Below are 19,611 nucleotides of genomic sequence, written 5' to 3' on the forward strand. Positions count from 1 at the left end.
CTGATAGATGAAGTAAATGATAGGGTTAAGGATGTTCATTTAATAACACAGGCTAGATTTGTTGAAGATAAAATGCCAAATTTAAATTGTAAATGTAATTTGTCTAAGGCAATTTCAGGGACAAGTAAAGATGAAGGCCTGTATACAAAAAGTCACCTTATGTGAAGACGTACAGATGGAGCATGCTGCGTGTCAGATTGTTGCAGAGAATCCTCAATATGCTGAAATTCTTCTGGTGCTGATTGGTAACACTTTGTGATACATATGCAAGCTTTTGCTTTGAAAGATTTAGGCCCAGCATTGGAGAAGTTTCTACAACTATAAATATTAAGTACATGAAGCCAGAGCTGAGTTGAGATCATCTGAATCTACCATGTTACTGGAAACAGTGTCATTAGACAAAAGTCTACTTGCAAACTGGGCATTAGGCTCCCCCACCATTTTATTTATGTATCTATTTCCCATATTTATAAGTCTGTCCAATTAATTTTAATCACAGCAGCTAGAAAAAGGCAATTTTCTCCATTTGTATGGAGCTTTTTGACCTTGGCTATTCTGTATGCAACTTGATAATTTCAAGGTTAATTGAGCTCTATGATTTGCTCGGTAAGCTTTGGAGCAGATAGGGCAACCTAACCACCTATTTAACTGATAAGGCCAATTTTCACAATTGCAGTGGAGATAAAAATATTCAAAGGCACCCACAGTGGGTTCAAAAGCAGCACTGTGCCATCAAAATACAAGCTGGCGCTTTTGTATGTGCATCATGAAGTTGGGTGCACATACGAGATGGCCAAAGCTTGCAGTATGATGGCATGATGCTGTTTTTCTCATTTTGACAAGAACCTCTAATCATCTGGATGCCCCCTGTAATATTTTCTTCTCCCACATTTTTATTTTATGGAATATTTAACCATATTGTTGAAGGCTTTTGGAAACTAAAAAGCAACCTATTTTGTGAAACAACCTAACATAATAAATGTACTGCTGCAATATAGACTTTTTTTGCTTTGTGGATAATATGAGTGTTTTGTTCTCAAGTATCAAACTTGAACCTTTAGGAAAAGCTCTGTACAATAAAGATATCTTCCTATTTAGTGTTTTGGGGACTGACTTCAAAATTTATTTTAAAAAAGAAAATACATTATCTTTCTTTTATTGTATAGTAGAGAAATTTAGTAAGCTAACCTGATTCTTCTTTTAGGCTACAGACTCTACCCACTCATCCCTAATCTGCTGGTCTACTTGAAACTTCTTTGAATCTTTCCATATCAACAAAATTAATTTTTCCTAACAGAAAATTTCCTTGAAACTATCTTTATTGTTCTATGATTATGGCAATAACTTAAACTGTTGCTGTTAAAACATACAGTAAATCAGTTGTGCACTATCCTGGATTTATATAAACGATCAATTTATATACAATCATCTTCTGTGTACCTTGCATACAGGGCTTCTAATTCAGTTCTGAACTTGAACAAATTATATGCAAAGTTTGCCCGGTTTCTAATTAGGGTTAGATCTGGTTAAAAATTGTGTGAGCATCTACCAGGAAATCACTAATTAGACTAACAAGTCAAAAGATTCTGGAAGAAGGCAACAGGATAGAACTGGCGGGTTGTATCAGGTTCATGGTGTTGCGAGGTGGAAATAGAGATAACACCAGGGCAGTTGCATGTAATGTGGCAATCCAGGTCATCTGACATTTGAATGCTGAAACTTTCTCTAGGTGGATCCAAAAAGAAACATTGTTTTAGATGTAACACAAGCAATGAAGAGAGTGAGGAATAAGAGCTGGGAAAACATGTCATTCAGCCAGAATAAATGAATGTTTAAAAATGTATTCCTGATGAAGAAAAAAGACTCAAAAGAAGAGCAAGGAAAAAAATCAAGACTAAAGAAAGCAAGAACAATATCTTGTTTTTAAAGCACCACATAATATGATGAACCTAAATAATTAAAAAAAAATCCCAGAAGATGAAAAAGTAAATCCAAGAAAACACTATCTCACTCACATTCACTTACACTTACACACACACACACACACACACACACACACGGAGATACAAAAGAGGGAAAGATACCTTCATCTTCTGATATTTCAGATTCTTCTAGCAATGACAGATGAGAAACAAGGCTTAGATTTAAATTGATCATAGTTGGCCAGAAGTATAAAAATGGAGAGTTTCTCACACTGCTGTCTTAACCAGATCCCGGTTTATATTATAATGCTGCCAGTTTTTAAAAAAAAATCAGGATTCTGTTCATTTTAACATTTTAAAGGTACAGCCTTGCAGTCTTTAAGATTTACAGTGTTCAAAAGGCAAATACAAAAAGCTTTTTTATCTGCAAGTCCCAGATCCCGTTTATTCCCATGGTATGTCCCAGACTTAGGGGGGGAAAAACCTCAATCCTGCAGCAGGTATTTACTGTATTCTCTTAATTGGAATCAGTAAGAAATAAATTTACTGTGTATAATTACAAATTATATTAATCATTATACTGTAAATGTTTTTTTGTGTGTATAAAAAATTTACAGTATAATAAATTATACTGTATTAGAAAGACCCATAACAAAGGAGCAAAGTCCCATTTTCATCATCTTCCCTGCCAGAAGAAATCTGCAACTTTTCCTCCTCCAATTTTCTCTTTTGCCCCAGCGAATTGTTTTGCCAAATGAGTTTGTTATCACTGTACAGTACTTCCAAGTTCTGTAAGGTTTTAGTAAAACAAGATCACAGTGAAAATCTTGTAAAACATATCATTGTTAGGTATCAGTTGATGATCCCAGAGCTTTTTTTTTTTAATCCATTCAGTTGTGTCCGATTCTTGGAGACTGCCTGGACAAGTCCCTGCAATTCTTGGCAATGTTTTCAGAAGTGATTTGGTGTTTCCTTCCTAGGGGTGAGAGTGACTGGCCCAAGGTCAATCAGTTGGCTTTGTGCCTAAGGTGGGACTAGAACTCACAGTCCCTCATAAGCATTACACCAAGCTGGCTCTTCCCAGAGCTAGTGACTCTTAAAAGCACATGTGCAAGAATGCATCATGGATGTAAAGGGTGTGAAAATGCTGGATGCCTGCTGTATATTACAGATATGTATACAAAGCAGTAGATGCATCTGTGGATATAGGCCTAAGTTTGTGTGTTAAAACAGCAAATACTGAGAACTACATGAGCAAGTAGAAATAAATTTTTAAGCACATCATGACTTTAAAAATTCAATTAAAAGGTAATAGTGGCAGCAGTGGCAAAAGACTTCAGTATTGTTTCTTATATCACAACTTGGCCACGCCCAAAGTAGTCACCAGGAGTCAAGGCGAGCTTCTGCATCCTAGTTCCTCTGTTGTTGAAAGTAGAAGGATAAAATGTTATAGTACAAAATTTTGTTTAAATACATTATTGGATAGTGAATCAGAGCAACATACAATAAAAACACAGTAGCTAGTTAATAATCTATTCAAGTACTATAAATCTACAGATGAAACCATGTTAAGTATCTATTACCTCTGCAACGGCCTCCGAATCTATCTGTATACTGTACATAGTTGATATAGAGGAAGCATAGCTGCTTCCTCAAAAACAGGAAAGCCCATATATTTTGAGAATTTAATTTCACGTGAAAATGTTTTCTTTTTAATAGTCTGCAACTTTTAAAGAATGCAAATATGTTGCAATGTCTCCCATTTGCCGCAGTCCAGTATTAACATTGTAAGAAGAGACTGGAGCTGTTTTCAAATTAAGTAAGTTTCGCGTTAGCGTCAGATCTCTGCAAAAATTAATAGTCATTTCTCCTCGGATCGCTCACGATTATTTTTATGCTTATTTTTAGGGTAGGGTAGCGTGTATACTTTTGTCGAATCACAGCAATATAATCTTGCCTGCCAACACTTTTGCACCAAGACAGAGCCCACTTCCTCCTCGGGAGGAATGCTAGAAAGAACCGGAAGTCCTGAGTTCGCGATTTCAGGCTCAGAATCGCGCGCGCCCCTTGTTTGTCACGTGACCACAGGCAGCACAAGCACGTCAAAGGGTCATTACGGCCGTTTGGCGCATGCGCTAATAGAAGTAAAGGAAAAAAACGCTCCCCTTCTTCCGCCTGTTCGTCATCCCGGTATCTCGCGGAAGAGCTATCATGGCGGCCGGGTCCCTCTGTCTGTTCAGGACCGTCATAGTGCTGACGGCGATGTTTCAGTTCCCTTCACGTTCGTGGGCTTCGGAAACGACCGGCGGAGGTGGCGGGGATGCTCTTGGCGTCGGTGAGCGGTTTAAGATCGAGGGTCGTGCGGTGGTGCCAGGGGTGAAGCCCCAAGACTGGATTGCGGGCGCCCGAGTGCTGGTGGACGGGGAGGAGCACGTCGGCTTCCTCAAGTGAGTAGCAACCGCGGCGGCGGTGGCCCGTCGCTTCTCACCCAGCTCCGCTCCACCTCTGCGGACCCCGCCTGGGATGCTGGTGGGGGGTCCCGCTCCCGTTGCGGTCCTGATCTCCTTGCCAGCCGTGGTCCAAGCGGGAGGAACGCGTCGAGAGCTAGTTTCTAATTTGCTCTGGATCCTCGCCTCTCTTCCAGAAGCCCCGGGAGGCTGGCCGCAGTTTGTAGTTAGAGGCCTCCCGCGAGGCTAAGTTGGGCGAGCTCGAAGGGGGCAAGTAATATCGGAACGGCCTAGGCGAGGACAGGTCTCCTAGTCTAACGGGCTTCCCCAGGGTTAGCATCACTGTCGCCTTAGCCCTCTTGCAAAAAAAAAAAAAAATACTAAGCAAGTTTTGCACTTAGTTAGTACCTGAGTGGAAAACTACCAGAAAATCCCACGGTGGTAGATGGGGAATTGAAGAAAGCGCTAGCAAGCCACTTCTCTGTTGTTGCCAAGAAAACAATACGGTTGGGTCCATGGAGTCAAGCTTTAGTCAAGGGAGGTTTCACCTTGAGAGCCAGTGGGGTCTAGATGGGAGTCTGGATTCTAAACTGGCACTGGGGAGACTTGGATTCAAATTCAACCTTAGCCATGGAAGCTCAGGGGGTGACTTTGGACCAGTCACTCTCTTAGCCCATCCTAGTCCACAGGATTGTTGTGGAGAAAAGTTGGAGTAGGGAGCTCCTAAAAGGAAAAGCATGATATAAATTGTAACAAACAGAGCTTCCTGGCTATATAGACAAAGATAAAAGTACTAGTGGTGATTACACAGTATTACTATTTTTTTTTCATCTTAAAATCTTATACCAGAGAGCAGGCTGGGGGAAAGTTGGTCTGGACAAGGTCAAGGTAGATTGGCCAGTACAGATCTTAAAACATGTTTACTGCCACAGTTTATGGTTTGGGTTGTTTCCTGGGAAGATGACAAACAGCTTTTTCTAAAGATATTTGGGCTTCACAAAACATACCTCTCAGTCTTTACAGTTTGTTTTCTACTCTGAGGAAGAATAAACTGCTCAATTTCAGATATCCCTGTGTTTCTGATCTGCGGCTATGTCTTACACACACATACTCAGTTATAGGCAAATGTTAATTCCGGTGTTTTTTAGATGCACGTCTTGGACAAGTATGTAATGCATCCACCCATTAATTACTTTTTTTCTTGATGGTAAATTGGAATTGGACCAAGAATGATGAGTGTTACTATGGTATCCTTAAACACTATATTGATGGGGAAGTTGTCCTTCCCGCTTTCTCCCTATGCCCCCTTCCAGAAGGGCAGTTGTGTTAAAGGGGTGCATTTTAAGCAGGTGCTCAGTGTTTCTTATCAGAGTTCATAAGAGACTTCAACTTCCTTTTTTACATTCTCTGATAAAATGCTAACACAACTTTTTATATTACACTAATGAATTCCTGCAGAGTAGAAGTACATGCACACAGAATACATGTTGCCTCTGATAATGGGAAATGAATATATTTCAAAAGGATCTCTTTAAAATGAGTGGTCGAGCAAGTAGCAAATGTGGTTGAATTTAAGTAAATATAAAATGATACACATTGGAGCAAAAACCCCTAACTTCATGTGTACTCTAGTAAAGTCAGATGTCTAACTATCCAGGAAAAAATGGTTAGAGTCATAGTGAATAGTTCAGTGAAGATGTTGGCTCTGTGTAGCATCTGCCAATACTATAATGTACAAATCTCTGATACCTTCACATCTAGAATACCATGTACAGCTCTGGTTACCACATTGGAAAAATAATAATATAGAGCGGGGAAAAAATGCAGAAGATGGTAACCAACATGATTTGGGGGCTCAAGCACTTCCATACAAGTAAAGGGCAGAACATTTGCAATTTTAGCTTGGAAAAAGAATGACTGGACAGGGGGTGGGGGATACATGATTGTGAGAATGAAATCATGCATGTTACAGATTTATTGTAAATTGTCCAGAGAGTTTTAGCTATTTTATATATTAAAGCTTAATAAATATTTAATAAATATTTTTCTCCCTTAAAACAATGGGACCAGAGGTCATCCAATGAAGCTAACTGGAAGGAATTTAAAATACTGTATATAATTGCAGATAAGCCAACTTTCAAAATTTCAACCAAACTACTATGAAAAATGTGTTACCTGCAGATGAACCAATCCTTGAATTTTTAACAGTGACAGGCAGGAAACTGCAAACTGTTATGTCATCGTTTATAAAACTCTGTGATTTTAAGGCCATGACTGGCTTTAAAAAAATCTGAGCTCTGGTCTGCAGATAATCCAACCCCAATTTTGGTGGTGTGATGTGAGATTTGTCCTGATCCAGCAGGGCTGTTTTTATGTTCTTTTACAGCCACTATGACTAGTCAATTTGTCTATACACTTATTTTTTTTAAAAAAAATTCTATTCATTTTTTATATTAAAAGTGGCTATACACTTTATTTTTTTTAAAAAAGTAGAGTGGCTTAGAAATACTAGTAATAAAATAAAATCATTTTCTGAATTTCATAGTTTAAGTATATAGATAAAGAAGGATTATGTACAATCTGCCAATCATATTCATTAGATGACTCCAGATTCTTGGAGGAGCAGGCCAAAACGTACCCTTTATCAACTTTCTCCATGCCGTGTGTAATGCTTTACTTGCTTTTTTTCTGAGCAAAAAATACCTACACATTGGAAACAGTCCTCATAGGGAAGATGATCCTTCCCCAGATCATTATGAAAGGTCACATCTGGGACCCTCTTTGGCTGTGCAGTAGCCTTTTTGAGGCAAAGTAACACCATAAATTTGTATAAGGATATTGGCAGTTTTACACTATTTCTTGTAAAATTTGTCTTTTTAAAAAACATCACACTTTGGTTTGACTTTTTTCATTGCAATATCTACCAAAGTACTAGATCTTTCACATGGATAATCACTGCCAACTAATTCTATCAAAGTATATGTGAACTTAGGTGTTGATGTTATTGAAAGCTTGGCCACTTATCTGTAACTGATAATCACTTACGAATTTGTGAAAAAGCAATGGTTCTAATATACAGGTAGTCCTCAAGTTATAACCACTCATTCAGCAACTCTTGAAAATTACAGTGGCGCTGAACAAGAGGCACTTAAGGCCGGTCTGTGAAGTTGCAGCTGTTGTAGCATCCCTGTGGTCACATGATTGCGATCCAGGCGCTTTTATAAATCAATAACAGTGCAGCCCTATTACTTACTCTATTTAGAAATATGATTATTTATGTTCAGATAAAATAATTTATGGTAGAATAGAAGTTAAATTGAACAACTTAAAGAATAAATATAGTACCAGTCAACTATTAAAAAAAAGTTGTATACTTCCCCTCCCCCCAGGTGATTATCCCTAGGATTATCAGATAATTAGCTGTATTCATCTGGCACTTATGCCTATGTACAGGTAGTCCTCGCTTAACGACAACAATTAGGGCTGAAATTTAGGTCACTAAGTGATATGGTTGTTAAGTGAGACATCGTGACAGCTTCACTTAGTGACGGCAATTCCCCTTGCCATCGTTAAGTGAATTTTACCAGACATTAGCCGAGCACCCATCCCAATCCAAGCTCTTCGGGGCTTGGTCCCTCCCAACCCCGAGCCTCAGTAAGGTAAGCAATTGCCTTCAACTCCCCCCACCCACCTATCTCCCCCCCCCCATCTCTGCCCTTTTGGCCACCTTGCACCCTGCCTTGCAGGAGGCAAGCCACACCAGAACTGCATGGCTCTGGGGCTGCAAGAAGCCCCTGAGCTGCAGCACAGCATGAAACTGCAGCTACCCCAGCCCAGCTGTGCAAAGCTACCCCATGAAACTGCAGCCGCCCCAGTCCACATTTGTTCACTCAGCTGCCTTCTTTCCCACTTCCCTGCACCGAGCTTTTGCCTTTTTCACCCAGCTGCCATGGCCGAAGCAGAAACGCCTGGCTCCCTTTGCTATCTCCTTTTCAGACCCAACTTCTCCAGCGAATGTTTCCTCCATGTGGCTCCCTTTGGAACACTGTCTTCGGAGAGCTGCCCTCTCTTCTCAGAGCCTTTGGAAAGAGCGCAGCTGTCTGAAGTCTGCGCAGACCTCAGAGAGCTGTACTCTCTTTCCGAAAGCTCTGAGAAGAGAACACAAGCTTCCAAAGACAGCATTTGGAAGGGAGCAACATGAAGGAAATGTTCACCTGAGCAACATTATATAGAAGCAATCTATAAGGTTAGAGTAGGAAATTCCACAATGAAAAAATGCCACTAGCTAAGCATGGCTGGCCTCATTCCAGCCATGGCAAAATCTTAGAGGCAGTTTTCTTATTTTCCTGTCCCCTTTTTTGTTGGCGTAGGATTTTCCTTGTGTTTATTTCTCCTACCACTAGCTTTAAAGGAGGAAAAGACTCAGCTCCAAGGATGGTATAGTTTCCCATTCCCTGTTCTGGAGATACACCTAGGAACAAGTGGGATTTAGAGACAGTAAAAGTGAGCCTCCCCTAGTTTGCTTCTTGTATGTCCCCTTTATCAGAAGAGGATTGACACCAGAGAAACCACAATAATGGACAGTTTTACCACTCTCCAGATAAGACCTTTGTGGGCAGTTTATCCAGTTTAGCTGATGAAGGAAGTGGTCTGCAGTTTATTAAATCAACTAGAATGCCATTCGGTTTTACTTCACTACCTGTGCTGTTGATTTCTCCTACTCCTAGAGTGGGGATGCTGTTGTCATGGGTGCAGGGAATTTTAGTTCGCAACATCTGGACTATTACAGGTTTCTGACTCTGCTATAATCTGACATTTTAATTCAGCTATTTGGCTTAGATATTTATGCAGTTAACCCAATATACTTCATTTGTTTTCATTTCTAAATACAACAGGCCTGTAAGATAAGTATTATTATTCGTATGTAACACATTAGAGATTTTTGCAGTTTGTCTAAGGCCAGTTGGTAATAATTGGTTCTGCGGAGATAGTAACTGGAATGTTTTAACTTGTATTCATAATTGCAGTGCTATACCAGCTCACTGTCAATTACGTTAGTAATGAAGAACATTGTATTTCATATACGTTGGAGGGAGTTATAATCTTCTTAATACAGAGATTCTAATGCTCTAAAATGTAGCTCTAAACTGGCTAGTTTTTCTGATCAAGCCAGGCTTTTCTTATGGTATGTAATCTGAAATTATTGTGTTATCTCTGAAAATATCATGTGATAGAGTTACATGTTTGGTTCTTTTTTATTTTATCAGGACAGATGGAAGCTTTGTGGTTCATGATATTCCTTCTGGATCATACGTAGTTGAAGTTATATCTCCAGCTTATAAATTTGAACCAGTACGAGTAGACATTACTTCAAGAGGGAAAATGAGGTGAACTGTTTAAAATTTCATATTGCAACAAATCAATATCTTTTGTAAGTTAGGAGATGAAAAGCTTAATTTTTAATATGTGCCTACTACATCATATTACATTTGGAAAGGTTTTCCAGAAGTTATGATCTAGTGAGCCAAAAGCCCTGGGGCCATTTTGTGTTCATCTTTGTTGAGATACAATATTGTTAATGAACATTGTAACATGTAACATAGGCTCAGTTCACTTATTAAAGTAAGCAGATTTATTTGTTTTGGCTTATCACAATGTATAAATCAAGTCATTGTGGCTTATAAAACTTGGTTTCTGATTGAATATTGTGTAAACCAGGTCATTGTCTTGTTTATAATAGTTAAAATAAATAATGACTTACTGCAGTGTGTTAACCCAGCCATAATTTTACCGCTAAGAATGTGTTGATATGCATGACGTAGCTTACATAGGCAATTTGAAGTTATCTTGGATATATCAGTGTTAGATATTTAAAAAGGAATAAAACCTAGCTTATCTGATACATGGATTTCTCAAAATCTCAGCTTTAAATTTTATCTGAAAGTTTTATGATATAGTTGAGTTGCAATGATACCAGGTACAATATCTGTAAAGGTGAAATGCAATGTCACAAACTGTTCTGAAGCTTCTCTTGAATAAATAACATTGTAGCAAAAAAACCCCAGAGTTTGGAGAATATAAATGCATACAGATAATCTTCACTTAATGTCCATTTGTTCAGCAACCATTCGAAATTACAGTGGCACTGAACATAGGGAGTTACTACCAGTCCTTGAAGTTCCAGCCACTGCAGTGCCCCGGAGTCACATGAACAAAATTTGGGCCCACCCGCATTTACGACCACCTTTGGCCACCCACCTACCCACTGCCGGCTGCCCCTGCTGCTCAGCCCTGCCTGCTGCACTGCACCCCATTACTTTACTGGCCGGGGCTTCTTTGCGTTGTCGTCTTTTGCGTTGGTGCCACTGGGGCTTCTCCCACACCCCAGCCAGGACCTTCACGCTTCGGTCAGGGCATCCGTTTGCATGCCAGCCAGGGCCTTCTTTCGCACAAGAAGGACCTGGCTAGAAGGGTCCTTCTTTTACGCTGGTGCAGCTAGAGCCTTCTTTCACACACCTACCTTCCAAAACCTCACAAGAAGGCTGCACATGATTTGTGCAAGGGCAGGCATGGCCTTGGAAGAAGGCCTGGCGCAGCCAGTAGCTGCCTTGCAAAGGGCCAGTCCAGGCGCACCTTAGCAGCAGTGGCAGGAAGAAGACAGTGAAGATCATCTGGCTGCAGCAGGGGAAGCAGGGCCAGTGAGTGCAGGACAGCAAGGCTGGCAGAGGTGGCGGAGTGCAAGGCAGCCAGAAGGGCAGAGTTGGGGGGGAGATAGGTGGATGGGAGAAGTTGAAGCAGAAGTACTTACCTTACCAAGGCTCAGGTCTGGGAGGGACCAAGCTGGGAGTGACTTAGATCAGGGTGGGTCCTCAGCAAACGACTGGTGGGATTTGGTTAACAACAGCACCTGGGACTGCCGGGATTGCTATCGCTAATTCCAGTCCCAATTGCCATTGTAACTAGAGGATTATCTGTATACTGAATTGCTGAATATGTTAGTAGCAGCTCTGCATATGGTACAGAGTCCGACTGAAGTAAAATAATTTAGACTGCTGTCCTAAGAACACTTACCTGCAAATAAGCAGCATTTAATATGATTGCAGGCTCTTCGGTGGAAATGCATTGATGTGCATAGCTTACGTTTTCGTAGGACTGCAGTTTTAAGTGTAGCAGTATTGACAGAGAAGAGAGCAAACGAGCATAATTTGTTGCATTTAATTGAAAGAATCTATAGAATACACCTTTAAATCTTTTCATTCAGAGCAAGATATGTGAACTACATCAAAACATCAGAAGTTGTCCGATTGCCATATCCTCTTCAAATGAAATCTTCTGGGCCTCCTTCATATTTTATAAAGAGAGAGTCTTGGGGATGGACAGACTTTTTAATGAATCCCATGGTATGTATGGAATCGTATAAACGTAAACAAGTTTGACAGGCTATTATTCCACTTGTAGAAAATACATATTAAACAAGTTTTAGCTTGTTTCATTGTTCTATTGTGTATTTTAATTATTTGGAATTTTATTGGGTGATTTTGGTGTGTTGTAAGCTGCCCTGAGAAACCTGATCTTACATGTCTATGTAAATAATAAACTTATGTTTTCTAGAAGGTAATAATGCATAAAGTAAGAGTCCCCCGTTGGGGGAGATGGGCGGTGATACAAATTTAAATAAATAAATAAATTCACTTTGAGATAAACAGCTTTGTGATTGACAGAAAATATCTCTTGAGAGATAGATGGTTACATAAAGAGGGATTTCATTTACTAAGTCAACTGGAAGAGTCTACAGTACCCATGAGGCAATGCGGACTTATATGCAAATTTTAGATACTTTTATTTAGAAATAGATTAGACTGAATATGTTTGTTTATTTGTTTGTTTATTTATTTGATTTCTATAGCCGCCCATCTCAGCAAGTGACTCTGGGCAGCTTAAGTGATTTAAGATTGCAACTCCTATCATTCTGTCTGTCAAATAGGTTTTTTTCGCAAAAATAATGTATCTTACACTGCTGTATATGGTATATAAGTAAAAGTTAAAGTAAAGCTGCCAGAGCATAAATATTGAGTATAGCAACTTAATTGTTAAAATTTTTAACTTGGCATTTTAGTTAATATTGGACAAAAGCAATTATGAGGAGGAGAACGTGAAACTGAAGTGCATGCAGAAAATCAGAAAATGTGATTAATGCTTCAGGCAGGCTTAGTAGTTCTTGTTTGGCAGAACAGTAATCAGTATGTAAAATATTCTTGCTTTCATACATACAGTAGGACATGTTAAATTGATAACTTAAGCTAACCTGGAAACAGATGCTTCATTTTGTGGGTGTGAGTGTATGTGTTTATAAAACGCTTTAATTCTTGCATGGCTTGGGTATAAAACTCCATTGGGTTGTCTAGTTGTACTTGTTTTATAGAACTAGTTGTACTTATTTTATATACAAGCTGTTCTTAAGAACCATATTCTTTTAGATTATAAAATCTGCTAGAAGTTTATCTCCCATAAGCAAGAGTAATCGGTATATAATTGGATTTCTCAGAGTTTTTAATGAAAAACTGTTGTTCACTTTTAGGCACACACTGGTTACATTAATCTTTCCCATGCTTTAACTCAGATGTGCTTTAGGTATTTGGAAAGTACAAGAACAAAACAAAACTCTATACTATATAGATTTAATCATGTCTTAAAAAACCTTATAGTGATTATAACTAGCCATTTGGACTAGGTTGGTTTCCGCAAGATAACCTGAGTAGCCCTTGATTGGCTGATTATGTGCTATCAATTTGATGTCAACTCTTGGTGACCACATAGATAGGTTTTCTTCATGATGATCTGTCCCTAACCAAGTCTTTCAACAGTGCGCCCATCACCACTGTAACAGCCCATCCATGTTGCTGCTGGTCTCTTTTCTTCCACCTTTCCTGGCATTAGAGCCTTCTTCAGAGAGCTAGGTCTTCACATAACATGTCCAAAGTAGGATAGTTTGAGCCTGGTCATTTGTGCCTTGAGTGAGAACTCTGGGTTGACTTGTCCCGTTTGTTTCCTGGCTGTCCACTGTATTCTGAGGAGTCTTCTCTTACAGTTCAAAAGCATCAGTACTCTTTCTATCCTTCTTCAAAGTCTGATCTTTATAGGTATAGACACATTATGGCATCTGAAATCTTTTCCAATGAGTAGCTCTACTTGTTCTTTGCATGTTAAAAGTGACTACAGGTAGTCCTTGCTTAACAATCACAATTGCAACCAGAATTTTGGTTGCTAAGTGAGGTGAGATTAAGTGAATCAAAAAACTTCGATTTTATGACCTTGTTGCAGCGGTCATTTAGCAAATCACTGTGGCTGTTAAGCAAACCATGTGGTCATTAAGCGAATCACGTAGTTCCCCATTAATTTGCTTGCCAGAAGCTGGCCAGGAAGGTCAAAAATGTCAATCACGTGACCATAGGATGCTGCAACAGTCATAAATGTGAACTGGTTGCCAAGCACCCAAATCATGATCATGTGACTGCGGGGACGCAACAATTGTAAGTATGAGCACTGGTTGTAAGTTGGTTTTTTCAGCACTGTCTTAAGTCTAAACTCACTAAACAAATGGTTATTAAGTGAGGACTACCTGTACAAAATTCAGCATGGAAAGTGATTACAGTTAATGAGCTCATAATGAAATCATTCTGCTAGTCATAGAATTGGAAGAATCTTGGAAGTCATATAATCCAGTGTTATTAGTCAAGACAAGAACACCAATGCAAAATTCAGTTACAAGGTATTTGAGATATGGCCATCCAAACTCTTCCTAGATTCCTTCAATGAGAGCCCACAAAGTTCTGAAAAAGATAGTTTCACCATCAAACAGCTTTTAATATTTAATACTGCTGCTTCAGTCAAATTAATCTTTTTATTATTTTTTAGAGAAAATCTGCTGTTACAATGTCTACTGTTTGGTGTTAGCCCTTCCTTCCAATGCAACAAAGAACAGGTGTGCTTTAGCTTCTGCATTGCTCATCTCACATGACTTATAATCCCATGAGAACTATGACCTCAGATCTTAGGACACATGTTGACAATGTAACTTTGGTTGCTGGTTTCCTTTTCTCAGTCCTAAGGTATCATATGAAGCTGTTTCTCGAATATTTCTGATTACCATAATTTGTTGTGAAAGGGTTTATGTTTTTAGTTGACATTAAACAATATAATGATCATGGCCAAGTTCCAGGTGAATTCAGATTAGTCATAATATACTCAATTTATGTTCATGACTTCCTTTTTGATTGTTCACAAAACAACTATGGTAGTTTTGAAGTTACATAAATATTCTGAAAGAGGAGTCATTCCTTTGAAGTATCAAATTATTTTTTAAGAAATTAACGATACCTTTTGAATTTCTTCTGTTTAAGGTTATGATGATGATCCTTCCATTGCTAATCTTTGTCTTATTACCTAAAGTTGTCAATACCAGTGATCCTGATATGAGGCGGGTGAGTAAGCTTTGCAAAAGTGAAAACTGCAAATACTGAATCTGGATAAACCAAATACATAGATACATATAATGTACAAAATCAGAGAAGTGTCTTAGATATAGTAGTGAGGTTTTGGTTTATTGCTATAATTGAAATACAGTTGTGAACTTGAAACTTCAGTAATGCAAGTAAGTCAGAAATTATTACTGGAAAGTAGGACTTTAAGAAATATAAAGTAGGATAATTTGTTCCATATTTTATATACAGTCCCCAAAAAGCTTCTGAAATATAAGATGGGCCTGAAGAGAATAGAGAGAGTATAATCTGGTGAAATGAGATCTTTATTTACTTACAGGACTTATATGGCCGCCTATCTCATAAAATCTAAGCAGCTCACAACATCCATTAAAACATAGTTGAAAACAAAAACACCCTTCCCCCCAGGCACCAGACTAAACAGCCTTCCAGCTCAACCACCATCCTAGCCCAATGCTTGGGGAAGACCAAGTGTAATAAAGCTGTTGTGCTTGAGAATGTATGTGTTGGATAATCTTAGTTTCAATGGTTTTATATTCCCCATCTACACACAATACTGTGGTGTGCTCTGAATCTCAAAGTCAAATCAAGAAAACATTCACATGAGAGAATTAAGTAATGCTCTCTCATGTCACGATTGAATGGGGAGTGAGCTTGTAAAGCAGATTTCTTTTCCAACTGGGGTAGTCCCATATTTCATCAAAGCTTATTTGGACATAATAGCTTTTACTCTTTTGTCATCAATAGAGACACTTGCTGCCTAAAATTTCTTATTGCTCCTATTAGGAATTAGCATACTCTTTTTTCGATATGGGAGCTACTATGACTTGATTTCTTGGACTGCTCTGATGTTAGATCAAGAGTCCTGCTATATTCACTGTAGCAAATTATTTAGCACTGATTTGTAATGAAAACATTTTAACTAACCTTGGTTAAAAGGAATTCGGTTTCTATAGGTCTCTAAAACTTTCTGCCACATTATGCTGTCCTCTCCTTCTCTTTGTTATTATGATTAAAGCAAGAATTCACACCCTTTTGATAAATTCACAATAATAGGAAGTTGAAGTATGATATTTATTACATTATTTTAATTCATTGTCCTTTCACCATGCATTATGCCGAATAGCGGAGGGCTAGAACAAAATGGAGACTCAAGGTGTTTACTAAATCTTCTACATTTAGTGGTGCTTACTGTGTGCCTTTGGCTGCTGCTTCTGGGGTTCAGTTGGTATTAATTTTTATTTCCTCTGAATGACCTCTGTCTTCAGTAGTTCTTTACAGGTGTCAGGTTATTTTCAAGTTACACCTATTACACTCTAGTCTAGCTCCTGAGGTGTCCTAATAGTCAATGATTGTGCTTGGGTGATACTCCTCTGCTCACTTGCTTGAAGAAAAGCTGTAAGAAAAAATAATACTTAGAATTGAGAGTTTTCAGTTTTTCAAAATGTGTCAGAGCCAATCTTGTCCTGTAAGGCTACTTTAGACATGGTTTTTTTTAATGCTTTTTTGCTTTTAGTCATTTCTTTCTTATATATGTAACAATTTTCTTTTAAGTTATTTAGACTGGCTGGAGTCTGTAGTGGGGGTGTACGGTAGAGAGCAACTGCAAACTATAAAAATGCACTGTATTTTTTTTAATATATGATTTAGAGATGGTTTTCCCTTATACCTTCTTTTGTTTGTATATATTTAGGAAATGGAGCAATCCATGAATATGTTGAATTCTAACCATGAGCTGCCAGATGTGTCAGAGTTCATGACAAGACTTTTCTCTTCAAAATCTTCTAGCAAGTCTACTGGCAGTAGCAGTAAGACAGGGAAAAGTGGTGCAGGAAAAAGGAGGTAGTTGTTTCTTTTCCTGGAACCACAGTTTGCACAGCTCTGTGATGTGGTGTCATCTGGATGTTCTGTGAAAGGACAGAAAGCCACTACTGTAACCTTAATTCAGTACGAATTTGGAGAGGATGCAACTGTAGCTTTTTAATCTATTTAAGTATCTTGTTCTTGAAATACATGGGAGCATCACTTCGGTTCTAAAACTCTGTAAGGTCAGTACTGATGATAAGTTAACTCCTTTGTAGAGAATGACATTAAAGAATTTAAATTATGTGCAATATATTAATGATTCATAAACAATACATAACTGTAAATAATTTGATTTTAAGAAATAGAAAGCATTCTTTAATAATGGCATTCTTTAGTGTATAGTGTATAATTGTACATTTCTTAATATTCAGCACAATGAATTACTACGCTTTTTCTGGAAGAAGTGGTTTTTTTTTTAATCAGTTGCAGATGTTTTGTTGCAGCATCTTAACTTAATTTCCTATTTGATCTATTCCCAAGTTGCCGTGGCAATTTTTTCTATGGAATGCTTTGAAATTTCTCATCATTTAAGCCTTTTTAGGAAGAGCCCTCAGTGATAAAGTAAACCCATGTTTACCTCTATTAATCTCAGTTTTAAAAAGAAGGATTTCCTGGGCTACGTTAAAAACAGTAATACAGTTCTGTGCTGGTATAACTAAAGAGAGCCAATTGCCTGAGACATAGTTGTCTTACTACAAACTTGTAATACAAGGCTAATTGGGATAGGTTTTCATGTTACTAACATCTGAAGAACAGAGATACACTTGAATAGCAATTATGCATTGATTAATAGAGTGCAATATTAATACAGAGCGGATTTGTTTTACGATTAGAGTTTAACTCTCTCCCTGTTCTCTACAAAATAACTCAGATAGCTGACCTAGAAGCCTATATCTATTGTATGATTTTATAGTGAAGACTAGAGAAAGTTTCAGGAAGAACAGTGATGCCTAGTTTGTATCTGAGAGAAAGAATTTATTCTACTTTTAAGTTTTACTGGTAGCTGTACTGCCTGGCAATTAGACATAATGACTCAGAGCCAAAAGCCACTGGTTTGCCACAGAAACACCCTTGAGCATAGAGTTAAGTAGACATAGCTAAAATATTAGGACATACCCCTTTTATCTTGATTCCAATTCCAGTATCTCTAAGCTTTAATATTTTTCAGCCACAGGAAAGAATACATGGGAGGTATTATTTTGCTAAGAATAGAACTTACTGAATGTATGTCAATGGGACAGTGCAGAAACAAAGGCAGATGGGAGCTCAGCTCAGTCTCGAATCCAATTTCCTCATTTCAGAGAGAAATTTGGAATAAAGTCATATGGTGAGGAGATTTTTTTTAAAATCCCAAACGTGTGTTAAATACAAAAGTACATCATGGCAGTTTACATCATTTGGTCATGGTGTTGCAAAATTAATATATAACTGTCTCCTCCAAAATATTTTATATGTGGTTGACTTGTCTATTATTTCAGGGGGGAATGACTGGATGGAAATTTGGTCTCTTGCACCCAAAATCTGTAGTTTGTTAAATTGAGATTTCACATAATTAAACACTTGTACTTCTTTCAGGGCTGAAAACTTCTCCAAACAGTTATATGACAACAAAAAGAATATTGTTGTGAAGTGTTGGATTTGATTCTACTGCCCATAATTATAGACTGAAGGGTGATAGTCCGAGGAGCTGCTCATACTAAATTCTGGGACAGAGTCAAGTACAATTGCAGTAATTCACACCAAACAAGCAGCCTAACAAAATAGGATGAAGGGAAATTAATGTGTTGATGAACATGGGTTAGATTTGCTTATCCACTTCAAAATATTGTTGTTTTTTCAGCTTTCAGTAATGAATGGATCATTCTACCTCTGGTGGACTGCTTTAAATAAAGCAGTTAGATCAAGGATGGTTTCTCTACCTCACATTCTCCTCATTGGCTAACCCACAAACTGCTTCTTGAAATGGACAACAGATGATAAGATGGGTAAATGCAGATTTTTTCTTCAAGATGGTGCCCAGTCATTTATGAGTATGTTTTAGGTGCAGTTGTTCAATGTGTTATAAATCCACTGAACCACAGTTCTATCTAGCCTGCATTTACCCATCTTGTCATCTGTTGTCCATTTCAGGAGACAGTTTGTGGGTTAGCCAAAAACAGTTGTTTCAGTTTGAGTAGAGATGTGTTAGATATTCTGTTCATGAACCATTCCATACATGGAGCAGTTGGTTTTGGATGATCCAGCCTCAAACTGAAGCATAGATGTTTTGGATGTTTTAGTCCAAATATGGAACAAAATTGGGTTGTTGTAAATATGGACTGAAACACAGTTGTTCTGAGCAGATGTAGTTTGGCAGGTAATGGCATGAAAAAGCCAAGTTGTTAAGGAGAGGGAAAATGGGAGGGAAGATGTAAGGTGGGCAAACTGGTGGGGTATGTCAGTCTAGGAGTCTTTTCTTTGCTGCTAAGTCCATTGCAATAGGAATCAGGTGATCAGGCCAGTACATTTGTGATGGAGGAAAGAGAAGGGTCTATGAAAGTCGGGGCCAATAGGCTAGTGAGATATGCCGTGCTGGGGGATGGTGGGGGATAAAGAAGGTGATGCGTCTTACCCTGCTCACCATATAAGAACATTATAGGATCCCTCCCAGTTTGGTTTCTACTAACCTCCAGCAAATCCAAGACAGTCTGGCAGAATTTCAAAACAGTGCTTTGTTTCGGGTTCAAAGCAAAATGTGTTTCCTATTTTATTCACACCCTGAAACTGGAGTGGTATTATAAGTGAGACACTGAAAAAAATAAATATAATCCATGAAATACAGAATATAAAAAATAGGTTTATACAGAAAAGTGGAAATGGTTCATTGCTTTTTAGCAT

The 19,611-nt window shown here is 38.4% G+C and overlaps 1 protein-coding gene across 1 annotated transcript; it reads left to right on the forward strand.

The window, feature by feature from the left end:
- Positions 1-4,100: 4,100 nt before the first annotated feature.
- On the forward strand, positions 4,101-18,318 carry EMC7 (ER membrane protein complex subunit 7). The gene is made up of 5 exons (XM_063289975.1): positions 4,101-4,369; positions 9,637-9,756; positions 11,631-11,769; positions 14,770-14,850; positions 16,562-18,318. Exons 1-5 carry the CDS (start codon positions 4,134-4,136, stop codon positions 16,712-16,714), a joined length of 729 nt encoding a protein of 242 aa, XP_063146045.1. The 5' UTR covers positions 4,101-4,133; the 3' UTR covers positions 16,715-18,318.
- Positions 18,319-19,611: the final 1,293 nt, after the last annotated feature.

Source organism: Candoia aspera, chromosome 1 (assembly GCF_035149785.1).
Source record: "Candoia aspera isolate rCanAsp1 chromosome 1, rCanAsp1.hap2, whole genome shotgun sequence".
NCBI lineage: Eukaryota > Metazoa > Chordata > Lepidosauria > Squamata > Boidae > Candoia > Candoia aspera.

Coding starts and splice junctions, on each gene's coding strand:
- EMC7 (XM_063289975.1), top strand. CDS start 4,134: ATGGCGGCCGGGTCCCTCTGTCTGTTCAGGACCGTCATAGTGCTGACG. Junction 4,370..9,636: donor GAGCACGTCGGCTTCCTCAA/GTGAGTAGCAAC, acceptor TTATTTTATCAG/GACAGATGGAAGCTTTGTGG. Junction 9,757..11,630: donor ACTTCAAGAGGGAAAATGAG/GTGAACTGTTTA, acceptor CTTTTCATTCAG/AGCAAGATATGTGAACTACA.